Genomic DNA, 22,037 nt, shown 5'->3' on the forward strand with positions numbered 1-22,037 from the left:
ATTAGGGAAATATTGCATACATTGGGTCTAAGCCAAAACGTATAGTGCCATTTTTGTGGAGAACCAGAGAATGTGAATCATATATTTTTACATTTTGATGCCTCCAGACAATTTTGGAGGGAGGCAAGGCAAGAACTAACTTACCTTCAAGACAATCAAAACATAATGGGCAGGTGGGAAAGAATGTTAAAATTTGGAGAAACAAACAAAAATGAACCACTCTTGGAGTAATCAAGCACACTCTTATGGCATACTTGGAAAAATAGGGACCAATTTTTTTTGGAATAAATGCCTCCTGTCGGGCACGATAGTGGAGAATGCAAAAGTTTATTGCAACGATTATATCAAGCTCAGAGAGGCTCCTCATCAGGTGGAATCCTAGGCAATTAAAACAAGCTTTTATGCCTTACGAATGGTATGGGAGAAGTTAAGTTTGTGTCATGTAGAAGTGCAAGTGTTTGTTCCATCAATGAAGCAAAAGCCCTTGCAGGTCTTGAAGCCAGCCCATTTAGTAGCATCCATGTTCAAAAAGAGAATAATTATAATTGAGGGAGACTCCAAAATTGTCGTCGAAGGTCTTCAAGACATCTCAAGTCCATTGCGGAACATTCAAAACATGTTAAAAAAATGTTACGAAGTCTACATGAAATTTCAACTTATGGTCGCATACAACCACATTCTCCAAGAAGCAAAATACGTTGCAGATTGGCTTTTGGGGTTTGATCATGATCACTCATATGGTGTTTCATAAATCTAAAATCTAAAATCTAAAAAGTTAAAAATATATTAAAAGTGTTTGAAATCTGAAAAGAGGCATATATGCTTTTCTACTTTTTTAGAGGCTCGGAATAGATGGGGTTGTTTGTATTGGATCAACCCTTCAGCATCTAAAATTCCCTAATTTTACTATTTTACCCATAAAACATACTATTTGGTAATTTTGAGTTTAATTTGTATTATGTCATAAAAAATAATTATTAAATTCAAAGTAATATTGAAAAATATTAGTAAATTATTAAAACAATAATAAAATTAAAAAAATACATATAAACTTATAAATTAAAAATCAATTATAAAGAGTTAAAATAATAATAAATTATTAAGAGAATTATGGCGTTTTAGGGCTTGAGCCATCTTATTTCTTCTCTGTCCCAATCTGACAGATTCGAAGACAATGAAGAAGCGGAAGCTGGAAATCTCTTGGAGGGGAATGAGGAGAACTTGTGAACTTTAAGTCAGGTGACTTTGAGCTTTGGAGGGTTTTGAAGCCTGTGAGATAGGATTAGAGGTGGCTGAAGAGGAACGGAGGACACCATAGAAGGCCGAAAGCTTGTCAGTGCGAATTCACAAGGCTGAAAGCTTGGAACTTTCTTCGAAAATCTTGCTCTTTTGGTCTTCTTCCTGGTCTTCTCTAGTTTAAAATTTTTAAATGCATTTTTCTTCAAAACCCATTGCAAGCCTAGGTCAAGTAGATAAGTTCCCACATCCATTGACGAGGTTTGGAAGAAACGGAAGTAGGAGGGCTCAAGCCAGCCCCATGTTCGTTAGAAAGAATAACAATGTCATTGAAACCTAGGAACTTCTTCGCCCAAGGTCACTTGCATGGGACAAGTTCGTGTTAGGAGATCCAAGCAAGTTGCGACTGAGGCCAACCTCACTGATGCTGCAATTGTCGATGGATTGGGAGGCTCTATATTGTAACCATTCCACTAAAAGGCTAAAGCCTAGGACATTCGGTCCATTTATGGCGAAGATGGCTTTTGTTTTTCTAATTAGGTTGTTGGAAAAAGGTCGAAGATCTTGCAAGGAGAGAACCTGAACCAAACTATACAAAATAAGAGAGAGGGAATTCCAAAGAAAGAGAGAATATGATTCACTAGAATCGTATTTTGTTAACCAAATGAATTTCACACACACACACAAATAGAGAGAGAGAGAGAGAGAGAGAGAGAGAGAGAGGGAGGTGGGGGAAGAATGGGATTTCTTCGGGTTTTCCATCACCGATGACTATAGGATTTCTCCTGGTTCTCCGTCGCCATCTCCCTTCTCGTTCGATGGCAAAAGATTGAATGGGGATCAAGCTAAAATAGGGATATAATATGTCATTATTAAAATTATTAAGGAAATTTTAGACTTTTGGCTAGGTCTGAAATGCATCTGACCATGTTCAGTGCCTAGCCTGGGTCTTATGGTTTTAGATCTAAAAATACAATTCAAATATTTTTTCAGACTCAAACCAAGACATAGGTGGTGTCTGAATAATAACATTTTCAGACTTCAAAGGTTTGAAAAGTGTTATCAAATGCCACCTCTGTCTTAGTTGAGGACTTGGCATGCATGTCCTTCGCTTATATTTATTTTGCTGATACGTGGGGTGTTGGCACCCCAAGGAGTTTATGAATCTTTCTCGATCTAACAAAAGGAAAAAAAAAATTATCTGGGGCATATTCATTTATGCCTTGGAGCAGTCGGTTAATTCCCCATACTTTTTTCTCTACCTCCACTCTCTTTCATTGATTATGGAGACTACATCATTTTAATTCCCATTTTAATCTTTGGGCTCAATTAGGAAGCGGTACAAATACAAATATATAGTACAAATACATATAGAATATTACAAGGATTTGCACTCTACATATTTTTATTTGCACTCCTTCCAAACTGAGTCTTACATACAAAGTAAACGAAGTCAATCTTGCAAAAAGAAACTGAAATTTAGGGATACAACTCGGGTGGGTTGGTCAAGTTGAAGGTCAACCTAAGCCTAACCCTGAAGGTGCAATCTTTAGACTTGAGCTTGACCTAACCCAACATTAAGTCCAATGGCCCAGGTTTATCTACATAGGCCCACATGAGCTTAACCTAATGCAAATTGGGTTAGGCTTGGGCTCAAGTTGGGTTGGGTAAGGTTAGTCGGGCTTGGGCATGTTGATCAGGTTTTAAAGAATTTATGATTATATTTTTATGTATTCATCTTTTATTGGGCTTTATGACTCCATTTAAGAGTATAATTAATTGAAAACATGTGCAGCTTTCATTTACAAATACCCATGTACATACATTATACATATACATATGTATACATAATTAGACAAAAAAAGGTATTTTCTTATATAAATAAAATACACATATGTTATGTATTTTTTTCTGGCAAGCTCGGATTGGGTTGGGCATGGGTTGGGTTTGGGCTGTTTGAGGTCTCAACCCAAGCCCAAGCCAAGTTTAGGTTGGACCCATGTTTTCTCACATAGGCCCAGCCAATGCAAAAACTCAGTTGGATCCACACAAGTCACCCCTACCAAAAATTACTTGAGGAATGGTAATAGGGTGGGATCGGAGCAGGTTTTGCTTGCCCCATACCCAACCCCTAACTCAAATGTTCCACCTTGTCTAGTTGTCCTTGCCCCAAACCCCAATGGGGCTAGAAATCCTATCCTCATCCCGTCCTTGCAAGGAACGGGGATCCCCAAATTTGCCCCATCCCGCCTCAATCATTCCTACTTGCATATTTACAAATTTATTATTATTTTTCTTTTTTTTTTAAACTACATAGAACTATTTTATTTTATGTAATATAATATAGTATAATATAATATAACATATATTAACAACTAGACTAGTTTGAAAACAGTAGAAATGCAAATATATATAGCACAAATGTATATAAAATAATTTTGCACTCTACATATTTGTACTCCCTCCAAATGCCCACTTGACTAGGGCAAATGCCCACTTGACTAGGGCAGGGCTATATGGTGACACAAGGACACATCAAATTGCCGTCTCCAAATTACTCTCATACAGTCATTTACACAGAACAAATAAATTTTGCACCGCAAATTATAAAAGCTTATCTTAGGAGTATAAATATAAATATGTATAATACATATCCATATAAAATAATATAAAATACATAGTTTTGTACTCTATAATAAATCTGTATTTGTACTCCTTCCAAATGAGATTGGCCCGTTCAAACACTAACCGCCTTTACAGCCTTGCATCGGGAACATCTCCGTACTTCTATACTTGATTTCATGGGAGATATTCCCAATACAAGACTATGATGGTTGTTCGAACGGGCCTTGCAGCGACTGAATCTCGTTCGAACAATCATCATAGCCTTCCATTTGAGAATATCTCACCATCAAATAAAGCATAGTGTTCGAACAGGCCTTGCAGTGACCGAAGCCGATCTCCTTTTGACCTCCGGTTCGAAAGGTCCGATTCTGACAAACATTTGATCTCTATCTCGCTGGATTTATGCATACTTGCATAGACCATGGCGGTTATCCTAAGCAGACCAAAACCCTAATAACATAGAAAAAGGATCCCTCTCTCAAATACGACACAAATCCAGTGTTTTCGCGGTTCTTGAAATTTCATTGCTTGTAAGTAATCTCTCCGTTTTGAATCCTTGTTCTGAGCGTCAATGGGGCCTTTGAAGAGGAAATCATTCGACAGTCCCTCAGAAGAGTCTGGCCAACCGCAGAAACAGCAGAGAGAGAACGATTTGGTTCGTCTAGATGAGACGGTAGCCTGTGTTCATGACGTTTCCTACCCCGAAGGTTACGCTCCTTCGTCAAAATCTTCAACTCGAGAACATTCGAAGCCTGCGAAGGAATTTCCTTTCATGCTTGACCCTTTTCAGTCGGAGGCAATCAAATGCCTTGATAATGGTGAATCCGTTATGGTGAGCTGCAATTCTTCCCGCTATGAAGTAGCATTATTCTAATATTACTTGACAGACCCACATTCCTCGTTTCCTGTTTCGAGTGTCTTTTCTCATGAAATTTGTTCTGCTCGTCGTCTGTTTATCATACTTTAAATTTTTAAATGATATGGAAGCTATCTTGATAGAAATTGAGTGCTACAGTTGAACTGTAACTTGGAAATTCCTGAGATACACCTAGAGCCAATATGAGCTCTATAGGTATGACCCAGAACCGCGAGAGAGAAAAGTTGTTACAACTCAGATACAGCTAATCTTTTACGACTTGTAACCACTCTAACTAATTCTATTTATAATGTTGTTATGACAATAAATCTGTGAACCGGCTTTGAATGGAGCTGCAGTCTTCCCATGTAGATCTTCTGGAGCTGTATGTGACCATTGAATCAATACATGTGTGATTGGAGCACTATGTCGTTTGATCAGTCGGTGTTGTAGTACTGCTACTGGCTGCACTCGAAATTGATAGTCAGTCACTGGTAGTGTGGGATGGGGACTTGCGTTGGGCCTAACCTTTCTTTTGAGCTGGGAAGCATGAAAGACAAGATGCACCATGGAAGTAGGTGGCAGATTCAACTCATAAGCAAACTGCACCAATCTTCTGGAGAACCTGAAAGGGTCCGTAGTATTTGGCCATGAGCTTTAGGTGCCATAATGCCACTGAACTCTCTGTAAGGTTGCAACCTAAGGTAGATCCAATCGCCTACCTGAAAGGTCCTCTCAGTGTGGTCCTTGTCTGCTAATTGCTTCATTCTATTTTGTGCCACAGAGAGATTATCTTTGGTGAGTTGTATCATCTGCTGCCTCTGGAACCAAAGGTTCTCCATAGCCGCTACTGTAGACTTCAATTGCTGTCCAATAGACAATTAGGGTGGAACATAACCATAGAGGGCCTGAAATGGCGTCATTTTTAAGGCGGTGTGGTAGTTGGTATTGTACCACCATTCAGCCAAGGACAGCCATTTACACCACTGCTTAGGTCTTTGGCATGTTATGCATCTAAGATGGGTTTACAAGCACCTGTTGAGTCTCTCAGTCTTCCCATCTATCTAAAGATGATAAGCAGAATTGAAATGGAACAGAGTCCCTAATAGTTTAAAGAGCTCCCTCCAAAATCCACTAACAAAGAATTTGTCCCTATCCGTGACAATGCTTTGGGGTAACCCATGAAGCTTGTGGATGTGTTCTAGGAATAAGACTATAAGAGACCAATGGACTCAGTAGTAAAGGGGTGTGCCAAAGGAATAAAGTGCACATACTTGGTAAATCTATCAATGATGACCATGATGGTGTCTTTGCTTTCTAACTTAGCAAGTCCCTTGAAAAAGTCCATGCAAATGTGGCTCCATGACTGGTTGGGTATGGGTAGTGGCTGAAGCAACCCAGGATAAGGGACAATCTCTTCTTTGTTTTGCTGACATACATCACTCTTAGTCACAAACTTCTGAACATCTGCTTTTAGGCCAGGGCAATAGAAGAGAGACTTAATTCTATTGTAGCATGCCTGAATTCCTGAATGCCCCCCTACAACTCAAGTGTGTAGGCTACTAAGAATTTTTGCCTTTAAGGTGTTGTTAGAGCCCATGTAAATTATGCCTTGGTACTGCAAAATGCCTTGGTGATACTGATAATGGGGTTCAACATCTTTATTGACGTAAAGGGCTGCAATGAGTTGCCTTGCTTTAGCATCTTTTTCATAACTTTTGATGATTTTTTCCATCCATAATGGCTGAACACTGGACACAACATTACAACAACCTTGATCTTCAGTAAGCTTAGAAAGAGCATCGTCTGCTCTATTCTCCACCCCTTTCTTATATTCAATTCTGTAGTTGAATCTCAACGATTTAGCAAGCCACTTTTGTTGTAGAGTAGTAGACCATTTCTTTTCTAACAAGTACTTTGAACTTTGATGGTCAGTATAGTAAATTATTGTCTCAATAGGTAAGACCTCCATTTGGTGACTGTGAAAACTACTGCCGTAAGTTCTTTCTCATAGATAGAGAGGCTCAAATTCCTGGTGCTCAATGCCTTGCTGAGATATGCCAATGGCTTTCCATTTTGCATAAGGACAACATCAATGTCTGAGTACCAATTGAGCCACCCATCAGTTGGTAGAAGTAGGGCTGTTCACGGGTCGGTTCAGTTTGGTTACACAATATTTTAGCAACCGAACCAAACATCTCGAATTGGCTAATAAGCCAACCGAAACTGACCCAAAAATAACACAAACTGATTAAAAATAATGCTGTCAGATGCTCAGTTTGGTCGGTTTTAACCGAACCGAGATTTCCATTGATGGATTGTTTTTTCTTTTTGCAGTTTATAGGTTGTAGCTCGGGGTTTCATATGAAATGACATGAAAATTGAAAATAAAAAAGAAAATTTGTTACGACTTGTACAGCTTTTATGGCACTTGTTTTGATAACAAATAATTATTTGAATATTTTAATCAAATATCAAAATACAAATTTAATGAAAAAGTGATAAGGAGTTAAACAATGAATATGAATTGTACACATTTGCGGTTTGCCTAAAAATAGGCCTAGAGGGTAGGGGCTAGGATTGCAGACCTACAAAACTTGGTAAGTCATGTCCTTGTCTTGTGATGTCTTAGAAAAAGTAGTTTACATTACATATCACATGTGAGAGAGAATTGACTTTTTTAACCACTATAACACATTATGTATCTCACTGTCTACAACCATTTATGTATCCCACTTTATACAACCGTTCAGATCGGTTTTACTTGGTTTGTAAATTACTAAATTCAACAACTGCAACCCAAACCGATCGGTCGGCTTATTTATGTCTTTAAACCAAGGCCGATTGAAAATTTAACAAAGCCGACCAACTTAGATCAAGTTGGGTTGGTTTAATCGGTTTGGCCCAATTCATGAACAGCCCTAGGTAGAAGCAGGCTAACTTCATCAAAATTGAAAGAAAAAGTACATCTATTCCATTGGTCCAAGAGGGGATTCAATTCTTGACCAATTAACCTGGATTTTCAAGCTGATTGGTTGCAAGAAGCTTGCATCATCTATGCTATTTTTATCTCATGTGCCATACTGCTGAATATATTCTACAAGTTATACACCATAATAGTCCTTTTTTAACAATGTTGTTACATTTTGATATGGCTCTTAGTTTCTAGTTTTCCTTCTGTTATGTACTTGATTGGGTTCCGCACTTCACCACTCAGACTTGCTACTGTTTTGTATTTTTAATTCTATGAACTTTATTTTGTTTAGAAATTTCTTTTCATTTTTGAATGGATTTATGGTTTGTAAATAGAGAAAAAGAAAAACATGGATGTATGATTAGTAAATAAAGAAAAAGAAAAACATGGATATATGATTTGTAAATAGAGAAATGAGTTTCCTGAATACAAGACATGCTGCTTTAGATCGACTTTGGATAGCCCTATGCATGTATGATTAATTTGTAAACAGAGAACAAAGAAAACAAAGAAGTTTGTGTCCCTACATATAACACCATGATAGATACCTCCCTAGGTGTACTTAAAGTTTTCCTATGGTCTTCTTATAGGTATCTGCCCATACATCAGCTGGAAAAACGGTAGTAGCTCTGTATGCTATTGCAATGTCCTTACGAGACAACCAGCGGGTCATCTACACTTCACCAATCAAAGCATTGAGCAACCAAAAATTTAGAGAATTTAAAGAAGAGTTTTCAGATGTTGGTTTGATGACTGGAGACATAACCATTGAGCCAAATGCTTCATGTTTGGTATGTTGAATGACTCATTTTGTGCTTCTTTGTGTTTTCTTTGTGAGACTGAAAGTAGGATCCAAGAACTGATGTTTTCAGGTCATGACCACGGAAATTTGGCGTAGTATGCAATATAAAGGATCAGAGATTATGCGGGAGGTGGCCTGGGTTATTTTTGATGAGGTACATTACATGCGTGACAGGGAAAGAGGTGTAGTTTGGGAAGAGAGTATTGTCATGGCTCCAAAGAACTCACGTTTTGTATTCCTGTCGGCAACAGTTCCTAATGCTAAGGAGTTTGCTGATTGGGTAGCAAAGGTGATTTCCTCTTGCTCACATTTTACATACTACCATTAAGCACCAGCATACGGTAATGCACCTATTTAAAAATATCATTTTTCAGTGGTATGCATTGTTTGAAGGATCATGCTTGATATAGTGCTGTATTAATCTTGTTCCCATTGACTAAAAAATATTAATATTGTCCCAAAAATGCAGGTACACCGACAACCATGCCATATTGTTTATACAGATTATCGGCCTACACCACTTCAGCATTATATTTTCCCTTCTGGAGGCGATGGCCTATACTTGGTGGTGGATGAAAAGGGTAAATTTCGTGAGGACAGTTTCCAGAAAGCCCTAAATGCTCTTGTTCCTGCTGGAGAAGGAAACAAGAAAAGAGAGAATGGGAAGTGGCAGAAGGGGTTAATGGTGGGTAAAGCAGGAGAAGAGAGTGACATTTTCAAGATGGTGAAAATGATAATTCAGCGTCAGTATGATCCTGTTATACTTTTCAGCTTTAGCAAAAGGGATTGTGAGCTTTTGGCAATGCAGGTAAATTTTCATTTCTTGAAAAAATGGCTTTCTAGTAATGTGTGCCCCTATCATTATAAGCTTTACAAGTCATATGGTTTATGGTTTTAACTCCAACTTTAATTTATTGTTTTTGATCAGTAAAAGATTTTGTTAATAATTCATAAGTTTAGTACAGTCATTAAAGCAATTTCCACCCAAATTACATCATATTACAACTTTGCCCAAAATAAAAGAGGTCTGTCAACTCCCTGTTTTGCTAACACGTGTGATTCTTTGAAGTCCTTACCCAGCTGAAAGTAGAATTGGACCTATTTGCTGGAGTATCAATTTCCCTGAAGGCATGTCTGTATTTCCAAGGGTCCGAGTTGATTTTCTTGGTCCAAGTGATGAGTAGTTGTGAATCTCCTTCAATTTCAAATTCCCTTATTTCAAGGTATCACAAGTCTCATTCCTTGTAATAGAGCCAATATTTCAGCCTGAACCAAGTCTCCAAAGCTAATTGGTCCCAAATACAAGGCTACTACCTCTCCTTGGTTGTTTTTGAATACACCCCCTATGCCTGCTCTTCTTGGACTGCCCAATGAGCTACCATCAAAGTTCAATTTCAGTTTGTTAAAAACTAGAGGTCTCCATTCCACCCATACAGTTTCTACGCGTCTATCTGTTTGTGCCACTTCAGTCCAAGCCCTTATTATATCATTGGTTGAGAATTTTCGGAAGAGGTCTAAAGTATTTAGCCAATGTGTTGTCCTAACTATTATGGCTTCAATAAGTTCCTCCTTAGATTTACTCATCTCATTGAAGATCCTTTGATTTCTTCCTTTCCGAATGGCCTACACCACCACTGCTCTTACTGCCTTCCACATAATTCTTAATCTCTTTTTCTGTTGCCTCAAGAAGTTGGAGTTGAGCAAATCTACCACATCTTGCGGGGGAACCTATTTGCAACCAAAAAGAGAGCAAAAGTATTCCCAAATGCCGTAGGGATGAGAGGTCCATCGTATGGACGCCAAAATCTGGCGGAATTAGATGGGCGAATTTCAAAAATTTTTCTCTCCCTTCAAATGGGAATCACATTCCCTATTTAGAAAATCACATTTTCAAGGATCAATCTTGAACCATAAACTGAACCAGATATGAACAAAAGCAGTAGGAGAAGATTATACCTGATACGGAGAAATAGTATCTCCCAACGAAGGTGTTCACGCCCAAGGAAGGATCCAAAGACTGCTCCCACTGAAGATGGCGCAGTGTAGGATGGAGCAGAATCAGCAGTGTTATTCTCCAAGAACCTGTTCCTTCGCAAGAAATAGCAGGATGGCACGTGAGCACAACTTCCTATCAGTCCCTTCACAAGGAACTGATATCAAGATTGAATCTTGATTTCTCCCACTGAAGAGGAGGTCGAACTGGCAGGTGAGGCGGCGGTAGGAAGGAGGCGGCAAGAGAGTATTTTTGCAGGTATGCTGAATTCTCTCTTCTGTGATTTCAGCTCTAAAGACTTGCAGTGATCTGATGATTTTGTGATAATCTAATGGCTGCCGCCCCTTCCTTCTTTTGTAACCTTAAAGGATCAACTCCTAATCCCATTAGGAGTTACTGATCCAAATCTTATTTGGATCAGACATCCCTTTAGGTGATAAGGATAAACCCTTATCTTATCTGCAGATTAGATCAACCTTCTCCTAATCTCATTAGGAGGTTTCCAGATTTAAACCACATTTAGATCTGGACTCTTTGAGTGGATAGGGTTAAGACCCTATCCTATTTGCTAATCCATCCTAGAATTCACCCCATATTTAACTAATTAAAACAACCCAGTTCAAAATGGGCTTTAGGCCCATTAAGGTCATGTGCTCACTTAGCCTTCCTAACTGCTGCCCGGTTGGGCTTCCTTGTATGGCGTGGGACCCAAGCATTGATCTACACATTAGCCACATGGGTTCAACCCAGCCTTTGTTACAAGGCCTAGCCGAATACACTGTTATGGACTGTGCACCCCTGAAACCCATCATATGGGCTCTATGGGCCCAACAATTACCCTAAGTGGCCCCTGGGCCAAGCCACCTTGTAACATCCAGGGACTGTGGGCAGATGCAAGATTAGCCCATCAAGTATTACCCTTTATGGTCTTACACTCAACCTCTCAGCCCATAATGATCAAACATTGCCCGACAAGAGAAGACCTCTCCCTCGGCTGCAAGGAACAGTGTTGCACTCTCTGCTTATATGGATCCCGGGAATTAAAACATTGCAAACATTTTGGAAACCGTAATATATATATATATATATACTTTGATATCTCATATAAAATATATTTTGCAAAACAAATCTCAACGATTGAAATCGGTTGCCGACAGTCTTGGTTTCCATTAGTGAAAGTGCATCCCCGATCATTACCTTTGTCCGACAAAGGGGTTGATCTTGTCACTATGATCACCCACTCAGATGAATTCTCAGATTGCCCCAACATACCCATGTTTTGACCCCCTCTAAGGATCTCACCGATTGGTACATCAAAAACAACCCAATCCGACACCTAGTGTAGTATAATAATCGAGTCTAGGGGTCGGGTGTAACTTTCCAGTTTTGCCCATTAATATCCAAGGTCCAGGGCAATGCTAGAATTCTGGTCCGGTTCAAAGATCAATTAATCTTACACTGCATGTGCCTTGGGTCTCACCCTGGCGGCTGAGACAGGCCACCCCAACCGACTTGGTGGCACATCAGTGTCAGCCTTATCAGGATAGGTCTCCCTAGACCGACCCACTGGTTGTGAACATTCTAAACTAACACGAGTCTCATTAAGTGTCCAGTTTAAGGGTATTACACAGAAACATACCAAAGGAACATGAATCAAATATGTACTTTATTCATTTACAATAAACTCATAATGTACATCATTCTGATTGAAGCTAAGGGCATACAAAAACTGTCTAACAAATACAAGATACAAAGGAACATGATATTAATAAATGGGAAAGAGTCTCATCACTATTCTTGGAAAGAAACACATGTGAGGAGATAAATACTTATTTGGCCTTCTTTTCTATAGCAAGTCACATGTATTGATCTTTCCAAGAAATACTTCCCAGCACAAAGCTTGTACTTTAGGAGTTATAGGTTTAGACCAGATTTTTCTTACCAGGAAGTTCACTCCACAGGCTCAGATAGAACTAGGAGGTTGAAAAAAGAAGCACAAGTGAATAGGCCATCAGGCAAGGGGACCCAAACTCTATCATCTGAAATGTTTTGATCCAAAAAACATTTTCAAGTATTGTGAGTAGAACAAGGGAGCCGCACAGAGAACACATAGGAAAAATATGTCAGGTTTGCTTCACACTAGCGATCAAGTGGGAGAAGTGGAGAAGAAAAGTTTTCTGTTGGAAGAAACTGGTGGAAATTTCATTCCCAAAATAAGGGAGGATAAGAGTTCCATGGTGATTTTGTAGGCGGCAAAGTAAAAGATTTTAGGAGCCAAACTAGAGTGTATCCCATGCTCCCTGGAACTATTCACCGGTGGATGTTGGCAGTGGTTGTGGCTGGCCTCGATAGTTGAAGCGGCGCTGGGGGAAGAAGGTGGGAAGAGAAGGAGATGCTGGTGGGAAGTGTGGCTTGAGCAAGACGAAGAGGTGAGGGAGGTTCAGGAAACCTGCCTTCAAAGGAAGATTTTGAGTAAGTTTGAATCCTATCATGTAGAAGTAATTAAAAGGTGAGCCTCCTATGTGGAAGCTTTAAAAAGAGGCAAAGGTGAGGCCTCACATGGCCTCTTACGTCATGTCTAAAGAGGTTTTTTCCCCCCCTTTTCCTGATGGGAGACCGCAGGAAGGTCTGTCATTGTCCCCCTTGACTATGAGCAGAGGGGTCGAAGACAAGCTCTCCATATTGGATTAAACATCAAATCCCTCATCAGGACAAACCTAATCCCAGATATTCTAGAGACAAAGAATATCGGTAGGAAGAAGAGGATGATGGAGAATGGGTTAATCGTGAGGAAGAGTGATGCTTGGCACCCAAAAGATTTCAGGCCTATCAGTTTAGTGTCTAGCATTTAAAGATTATTGCTAAAGTGCTGTCATTAAGGATAAAAAGGTGCTTCCCTCATTGATCTCATAGTCTCAAGGGGCCTTTATTCAGGATAGACAGATTGTTGACCAAATTTTAACTGCGAATGAATGCGTTGAGGCTTAAAAAAAGATAAAGGAAAAGGGTGTTTCTATCAAATTGACCTGGAGAAATCGTATGATCTTGTTGGTTCCTAGTTAACGTTTTAAGAAACTATGGCTTTGAAGGGTTGTGGTGCAAGTGGATTAGAGGGTGTTTGCAAACTAGTCACTTCTCGGTCATTGTTAATGGGTTAGTGGTTGATTTCTTTGAGGGGATCCGAGGACTTAGACAAGGTGATTCTCTTTCACCTTTTCTGTTCATCTTGGTGGCTGAGGTTTTTTAGTAAGCTGATCTCAAGAAGCAATTGTTTGAAACTCTTCAGAGGTTGTACAGTAGGAAGAGATAGAGTATTGGCAACTTACCTTCAATTTGTAGATGATATCTTGATCTTTTGCTATGGGGAGAATGGAGAAGGAATTGCAAACCTAAAGTTGGTGGTTAACCTTTTTGAGAGTGTCCAACCTAATTGTTTATTGGGATAAGAGTATGGTGGCAGGGTATCAATCTTGAAGAAGGGGTGCTGAGTTCCTTGGCTAGGATTTTGGGATGTGAGAGGGGGGAGTTCCATGTTTGAACACTAGGGGGAAAGACTTCAGATTTTACAGTTACCATGGATCTTCACCAAGGTTCAGCTATTAGCCCTTATATATTTGCAATGATCATAGACGAATTGACTAAAGTAAACATATTCAGGAGGAAGTTCCATGATGCATGTTGTTTGTGGTGACATTGTTTTAATTGATAAAACTTAATGAAGGATTAAATGCAAAATTAAGCTTGTTAAAACATGCCTTTGAAACAAGAGGTTTTAAGATAAGTAGGACTAAAATAGAGTATATGACATGTAAATTTAGTAATAATAGGAGTGTAAATCAAGATACACTTAGCATTGGAGACCAAGAGAAACTCAATGTGACCATTTCCTATACTTTGGTTCAATTGTTCATAACAAGGGAGAGATTGTGGAGGCTGTCACCCAAAGAATTAGTGTAGGATGGGAAAAATGGAGGGGTGAATAGGGAGTTTTTGTTCCGGGCAGTGTTGTAATTTGAATTTTGTTCAGGGGTCACCTTACACTTTAGTAGGTGGCAGTTGTACTTCTTGTTTTTCAGCTAATGAAAGTTATCACTTCCTATCAAAAAAAATGTTATAGGTGCATACTACTTAGATTAAAAGGAAAATTCTATAAAACAGTTGTAAAGCTAGCTATGTTGTATGGAGTGGGGTGTTTCTGTATTAGTAGGAAAAGAAATTTATTGATGTAAATTTAGGAATTACAAGAGCTTGGGTGTAAATTCCACCCCAAAACAATAAAGGATTACGGATTTGCCCAAAGCACTTGCTGTCTCACAGCCCCTTGTTTGGCTAAAGAATGTGCCATTCCGTTTGCTGTTCTTCTCACCCACTTAAAGGCAATGTTTAGCTCTCTTGTTAGGCTTACTATCTCCCTGAAATTATACCGGAAGATCCAAGGAATCTGGGATCTGTTTCTGGTCCATGAGATCACTACTTGAGAATCCCTTTCCACCTTTATATTGTGGACAGTGTTTTAAAAGGCGTGGTAGGCGTACGCTTGGAGGCGCTCCCAAAACGCTTTGAGGCGTATGCCAGAGGCGCCAACACATCTGAGGCGTATGCCTCTTGCGCTTTTTTCATGAGGCGTGCTAGAGGCGTACGCCTCATGCGCCTCTTGTGTTCTGAACTATGCCTCATGCCTCTAGGTAGTGGAAACGCTCACGTCATGCCTCTGTGTTTTAAAACATTGATTGCGGAAGCCCAATTGTATCGCAAGCCTTAGCCCCTGTAGTAGACCTACCAGTTCTGCTATCAATGCATCACCATGCTCCAAGGGTCCTAAATACAAGGTCACCACTCTACCTTCTATATCTCTAAAAACACCCCTTGTTGTCAATCATGCTTCCATCAAACTTTAGTTTTTTGAAGTTGGGAGCAAGGGGCTTCCACTCCATCACTACACTTGCCTTGTCTTGAGCCCATGGTGTCACCTCTTTCCAGGTTCTCAAAATATCATTCAGTGAAAAGACTGAAGTCATCCAATATTTTCGCCTATTTTGCAGCTTTTAGTTTACTAAATCAAAGATTTATGCTTGAGACCTACTCTTGTCATTGAAAATTCTTCTGAAATAAACTGTGAACTATGAAGATGGTTGGTAGTTGGGGTGACACTGGTCGCCGGCATCAGCGGCCGTCGAAGATAAGGCACAAGTTAGATCTGAAGGGAAGGAGCTTAGGCGTTGGAGTCATTGGGGGAATCAGTTTGAGAGGCAGGAGGCTTCAACCAAAAGAGTGGAAGGTGACAAGGAAAGAAGGGAGTTGATGAATGGGGTGTGGAGATGAAGTACGTTGAAGGTAGCATCGCCCGAGAGTGGCTGTTGGGAGGAGAAGCTGTTCTAAGGGTAAACTTGAAATCTTTCCTAGTGGTTGATAAGTGCAGAAGAGAGAGTGCGCTTCTTGTTGTTGTGTTGGTTGGGACTTTCGACTGGGAGGGCTTCCATTTTAGCCACTCGTAGAGTTGGATAAATAAGGTTAGGGATTGCCCTTCAGGGATTGGTGTGCAACGCCTAGACAAGAAGAGATGAATCTTCATCTTTCCAAAAAGGGAAGATGCTCAAAAAGTCTTGGATACTGGAGATAGGTGTTTTAAAGGGGCCCTTTTGCATCTTGAGCTTTGGTTGGAATCCTCTGGAGTTTGGCGGGGAAGTGGGGACTTACCAGGGTTCATTTGGGTTCAATTCTACGTACTGCCTCTCCACCTATGGTGCACTGAGCTTGCTAAGAAGTTAAGACTTAAGAGATTTGTGTGGAGGCTTTTTGGAAATTGATGACATAGAGTTTCTTCGAGAGTCCTTTGAATATGTTCGAATTAAGGTGTGATGGTTGCGTCTACCTCCTCAGACGACGAACATTGTGGTGGGTGAGGTTATGTATGGCGTCACTATATGGTCAGAGCTGAAACTAGAGAAGATGAAAGTGTTGGAGGATTTCCAAGAGGTGGTGGAAATCGAATCGGAGCTGGTTTAGAACGTTCTGGCAGGATGCTCCATTGAGATAGAAGTCATGGCAAGGTGGGAAGACTAGAAAAGGAAACACAGGGAAGGGATTGGAGGAGAAGCCACTTGGTGGGGCTCTGCCACTGTGGACAAGGGAGGAGAATGTAGGTTGGTTGAAAGGAGCAGAGGAAGGAGACGTAATCGTGACTGTTGAATGCCTACTAGATTGGATGGCCAGGAGGGTGTTTCGAAATCTTGTTCGGTTGAGGTGAAGTCACAAGATTTTTCAAATTTCAAATAGGTGGGGTGCTTTAGGCTAAGACGCGGAGTTCATTGAAAGGATCTCGGAGGTGGTTGTTAACCATTTCAAGACTCGTGGAATTGAAGTGAACTTCGACCAAGGGGCCTGGGCCCATTGGAAGGAGGTGGCCATTTTTCTAATTTGCTTGCCAAAGGGGTTAGGTTTGATTTGCTTTAAGGGTCTAGTTATCTTGTGTCGATTGGGTTTAAAGCCGACCGACCATCAAGGCAAGGGCAAGTCATCAGCTCAGGTTGAAGACTTGCTCTCTTCTTCTTCGAGGGACTACGATAGATATGAAGAAGTTGGAGAGGGGTTGAGCCGCTTTTCTTTGATGAGTGAAGGAGAGATGGAAGAAGTGCTCAGAGGTGCTTGTAGCGGTGGGAATCATCAGATTGAAGCTAGCCCGTTGTGTTTGGAAGTGGGAGATCAGAGAACTCTAAGTTAAGGATTGGTTGGCGGACTGGAGGAAAGGTTTGCTTGAATGTTTCTAGCAATGGTGGGGCGGGAGAGGAAATAGGGCCATTAGTTGTCAATCTAGAGGAGGCACTCATTGGAGGAGTTTCAGCAAGTCCAAGGGAATCCAAGCAGTTAGGCAGATAACAAGGACTAGTAGTGAATCTAGTAGTAGTAACAACTGATAAAGATGGGTTGCCAATAGCTCCATCGGAACCTTTAGTGGTGAAGAAAGGAAATCAAAGGAGCTGTTGAGACTTGCTTGGGGCCTAAACGAAAATGCGGGGAGTGCAAGTTGGAGTAATAATACTTCTTGTAGGTGGTTTGAATGGAGAATCTAAAAATAATTTCGTGGAACATCCGGGGCTTGGGCTCGGGCAGAAGAAGAATGGTAGTAGGCGGCTTTTTGAGTGACTAGAAGACTGACATTCTATTTTTGCAGGAGACTAAGCTTCATAAGATGAAGCACGACGTGATTCATCTTATGGTCTAGTTTTTAATCTTTTCTCTTTAGACTTACTTCAGAGAAAGAGACCCAACTATTGTCTACTTCCTAATAGATGTGCTCTTTGTAAAGCTGATGGGGAATCTGGCTACCACCTCATGGTCTCTTGTAAGGCTGCTAAAATTGTTTGGGAGTGGGTTTTCTCCCGTTTTGGGTGTTCTTGGTATCCTCCGGAGACTGTTCATGGTTTGCTTTCTCCTTCTTTTTTCAATTGGCCTAGGAAGCGAGGGAAGACTATGTGGAGGTGTATTAGGGCAGCGGTATGCTGGTCATTGTGGGAAGAAAGAAACTCACGCATTTTTTCCGACAAGGAAAGAACATTGGAAGAATTGTTAGATCGAATCCTTTTAAGGGTTGTTCACTAGCTAAAATCTTTGGAGTTGTTTTCAGATTTTCCTGTGGATGACTTGTTAAGAAACTGGAAAGAGATTGCTTCCAATGCTAGATGCAAGAGGACTCTTTGTCTGTTTTGGTCCCCTCTCCCCTTGGGCTTTATAAAGCTGAATTTTGATGGTAGCAGTGTAAGGAATCCAGGGCCCTCTGGGATTGGAGGAGTCTTCAGGAATGAGGACGGGATTGTTATTGCTTTATTCTCTGGCCCTATTGGAGAAGGTGACTCTCTTAGGGCTGAGATCCTTGCAGCGCTTGAAGGAATTCGAAGAGCAAAGGAATTAAATATCAGCCGTTTGATCCTGGAAGGTGATTCGAAGGTGGTGGTTAGTTGGTTGAAGACAAAGGACAGTGGTTTGTGGAACTTTAACAATGAAAAAAAAACAGTTCTTATGGCTGGGTAGGGACATTGAGATTCAGTACAGCTGGGTGAAGAGGAGTGCCAACTCATTTGCAGATGGGTTGGCCAAGCAAGGAGTGAATAGGGAGTCTGTTTTTTGGGATAGTTTTTAATCTTTTCTCTTTGCACTCCCTTTGTTTTCTGTTTTTGGGGAGCTAAGATATTTTATCTCCCCTTTTGTATCCATATTCCCTCTTTTCTTTTAATTTAATGAAGCTGGTGTTATTGATAAAAAAAAAGCACGACGTGATTCTTAGTGTATGGGGTCTGAGCCTTGTGACTGGCTAGCTGTGCCAGCCGAAAATACAGCAGGAGGAATTGTTTTAATCTGGAACAGTCGAGCTTTTAAGTTGGTGGACAAGGAGTGTATGGGTTGATTGTTTCTTCGCTAAAAGAAGCTTTTCGGGAAGAGTTGAATGAAGTAAAGAGGAAGTGGGATGGTTCTTGGGCTATTGGTGGGGATTTCAGTGCAGTCTTGAGGCAAGAGCACATGAAGGGGTGCAGGGGCACAAACAAGGGGACGCGGATGTTTGTAGACTTCATTCGAAGATGGGAACTGTTTGATCTACTGCTAGGTGGAGCTTGGTACACTTGGACCAACAACCAGGAGATCCCCTCTTTGGTTAGGCTAGATAGGTTCATTATCTCTACAGACTGGGAAGACCTCTTTCCCAATACTTCTCAGGAAGCCTTACCGAGAGTTTTGTCTGAGCACGTCCCATTGCAGCTGTCGACTAGTGGCCCTAGGAATAAGGTTCAGCCCTTCTGGCTGGAACGTTGTTGGATGGACTCAGAGAATTTCTAAGCAAATGTAAAAAAGGAGAGCTGATTGCTTGAGAGTGGAGATGGATCTCTAGGGGAGTCAAAGAGAGTGGAGAGGCTCAAGGCTAGGACGGAATATGATTCTTTAACTTATCAGGAGGAAGTGAAGTGGGGGCAGAGATCCAAGGCTCTATGGTTGATATCAGGGGACAATAACTCTGCTTTTTTTTCACAAGTTTGCAAATGCAAGAAGGAAGAATGACATCAAGAGGCTGCAAGTAGGGGATGCTGTTGTGGATCAGGAGAACGAGATTGAGGAAGTCATTGCCAATTTCTATGAGCAGCTTTACAGTGAATCGTGTAATGCTAGACCAACTTTGGATGGTTTCCATTTTGAGACGCTGTCCGAACACCAAGTGGCTGAGCTGGAAAAACCTTTTACTAAGGGGGTGAAGAGAGCTTTAGATGAAATGGAGGGGGGCAAAGTGCCAGGTCCTGACGGCTTCACTATCCTCTTCTATAAGAAGTTCTGGGATGTCCTAAAACCTGATCTAATGCGGTTTCTGGAGGAGTTCCATCATTCTGCAGCCTTAGAGCAGAGCTTGAATGCTTCCTTCATATCCCTAATTCTGAAGAAGAGTGGTGCAGTGGAGATGAAGGGCTTTCGTCCCATTAGTCTAATTGGAATTGTTTGCAAAAGCCTGGCTAAAATGCTAGCCTTCCAGTTAAGGAGTGTCATAGGCTCTCTCATATCCATCTATCAAGGGGATTTTGTTTATAACATACACATTCAGGACGAGGTGTTAATTGTGAATGATTTTATTTATTCTAGAAGGAGAAACGGCAGAAAAGGTTTGGTGTGTAAAATTGACTTAGAAAAGGCCTACAACCATGCCAATTGGGCTTTTTTGGATTATAATGGTTAGAATGCATTTTGGTAGCAAATGGAGAGATTGGATGAAGGTGTATGTGACAACCCCCAGGTTCTCTATACTAATAAATGGTGCTGCTCATGGGAACTTCAAGAGTTCCAGAGGATTTAGGCAAGTCGACCCTTTGTCTCTGCTGCTCTTTCTTGTTGTAATGGAAGGCTTAAGCAGGCTGACTGCTAGGTCTGCTGAGGCAGGGTGTGTTGATGGTCTCAAGGTCAGTAACAATGGTACAGAAATCCCTATTTTGCAGTTTGCTGACGATACATTTTTCTTTTGTGATGCCTCATCAGACCAGCTAACCAATCTGAAACTCTTGCTGTTCTCATTTGAGGTGGTGTCTGGCTTAAAAGTGAATCTGTCCAAGAGTGAGTTAATGGCAGTAGGGGAAGTCGAGAATGCAGCTGATTCGGCAAGCCTATTCGGCTGCAAAGTGGGTCGGTCGCTTCTCCCATAAGTATTTGGGTCTGTCCCTCGGGGCCAAGTGCTTTTCAAAAGCCTTGTGGATTTCAGTTTTAGAGAAAGTTGATTTGAAACCAGGCTCCTGGAAGGCTAGGTATCTGTCTAAGGGTGGATGGAGAAACTGGTTTTCACCTATTGGAAACTTGCCAGTTTGCTAAGTCCATTTGGGTGTGGGCGTTATCCCTCTTTGGGGGTAGATGGAACCCTCCATCAAATTTGCATAGCCTTTTTTCCCCTTCCTTCTTCAGTGCCAATTGAAAAGGGGAGGGACCATGTGGAGATGCTTGAGGGCTGCAGTATGTTGGGCTTTGTGGGAGGAAAGCAATTCCGGGATCTTCTCTGACATTGAGAGAGAGTGAAGAATTGAGAGAACTGATCCATATAAGGGTAGTACAGTGGTTGAAATCTTCAGAGATGTTTACAGACTTCACAGTGGATGATTTATTGAGGAAGTGGGGTGAGATTGCTAATTGCACCCAGCTCAAAACAGTAATGAGTGCGTCTTGGACCCCCCACACTGGGCAGTTTTTTAAAACTAAACTTTGATGGGAGTAGTCGGGGGAATCCTGGACAATCGGGGATTGGAGGTGTGTTTAGGGATGAGAATGGGCTTGTTTCATCCATGTTTTCAGGCCCAATTGGAGTGGGTGATTCTCTCAGGGCTGAGATTTTTGCAGTTCTGGAAGGAGTCCAAAGAGCTAAGGAGATGAATATAAGAAAGCTCATCATTGAAGGGGACTCGGAGGTGGTGGTAGGGTGGCTGAATAAAGAAAATAGCAGGTTATGGATGTACAGTAATGAGAGGAGGAAATTTAGATGGCTGGTTCAATAGATGGAAATCAAGATCAACTGGGTGAAAAGATCAGCTAACTCTTTTGCTGATGGGTTAGCTAAGCAAGGAGTCGAGAGGGAGTTAATGTTTTGGGCACAAGTGTAATTTTTTCCTTTTTTCTGTTCTTGGGAGTTCAAGCTCCGGTTGGAAGATAAGAAAGTTTATCTTCATCCTTGTAATATTTTTGTGATTAATTAATGAAATGTGGTTATTGATCAAAAACAAAAGGTAACACTATTTAAAAGCGTACTAGCCAGTTTTCCGGCTTATTACATGTCCATTCTTCCAATTCCTTCTGAGGTGGCTGACCGTATAGAAAGGAGAATGAGAGACTTTCTGTGGAGTGGATGGAAGGACTCATCCAAGTATCACTTGGTGATCTGGGATCAGGTCTGCAAATGTGTGTCGCTTGGAGGTTTGGGGTTAAGGAAGGTCAAGCTGTTCAACAAAGCTCTTTTGGGTAGGTGGCTCTGGAGGTTTGCTATGGAGCCAAATAATTTGTGGAGGAAAATCATAGCTGAGAAATTTGGTTTGAGTAGCAA

The 22,037-nt window shown here is 40.9% G+C and overlaps 1 protein-coding gene across 3 annotated transcripts in view; it reads left to right on the plus strand.

The window, feature by feature from the left end:
• The first annotated feature begins 4,167 nt into the window (after positions 1–4,167).
• Positions 4,168–22,037, plus strand: part of MTR4 (RNA helicase, ATP-dependent, SK12/DOB1 protein) — a 46,014-nt gene continuing 28,144 nt past the window's right edge. For all 3 annotated transcript variants that reach the window (XM_088985487.1, XM_088985488.1, XM_088985486.1), the window contains exons 1-4: positions 4,168–4,693; positions 8,282–8,482; positions 8,564–8,782; positions 8,963–9,301. In XM_088985487.1, the coding sequence (XP_088841613.1) occupies positions 4,433–4,693; positions 8,282–8,482; positions 8,564–8,782; positions 8,963–9,301 (1,020 nt within the window). In that variant the 5' untranslated portion in view covers positions 4,168–4,432. The remainder of the gene's footprint in view (positions 4,694–8,281; positions 8,483–8,563; positions 8,783–8,962; positions 9,302–22,037) is intronic.

Source organism: Nelumbo lutea, chromosome 4, assembly GCF_056320005.1.
Source record: "Nelumbo lutea isolate HS-2025 chromosome 4, American lotus-T2T, whole genome shotgun sequence".
NCBI lineage: Eukaryota > Viridiplantae > Streptophyta > Magnoliopsida > Proteales > Nelumbonaceae > Nelumbo > Nelumbo lutea.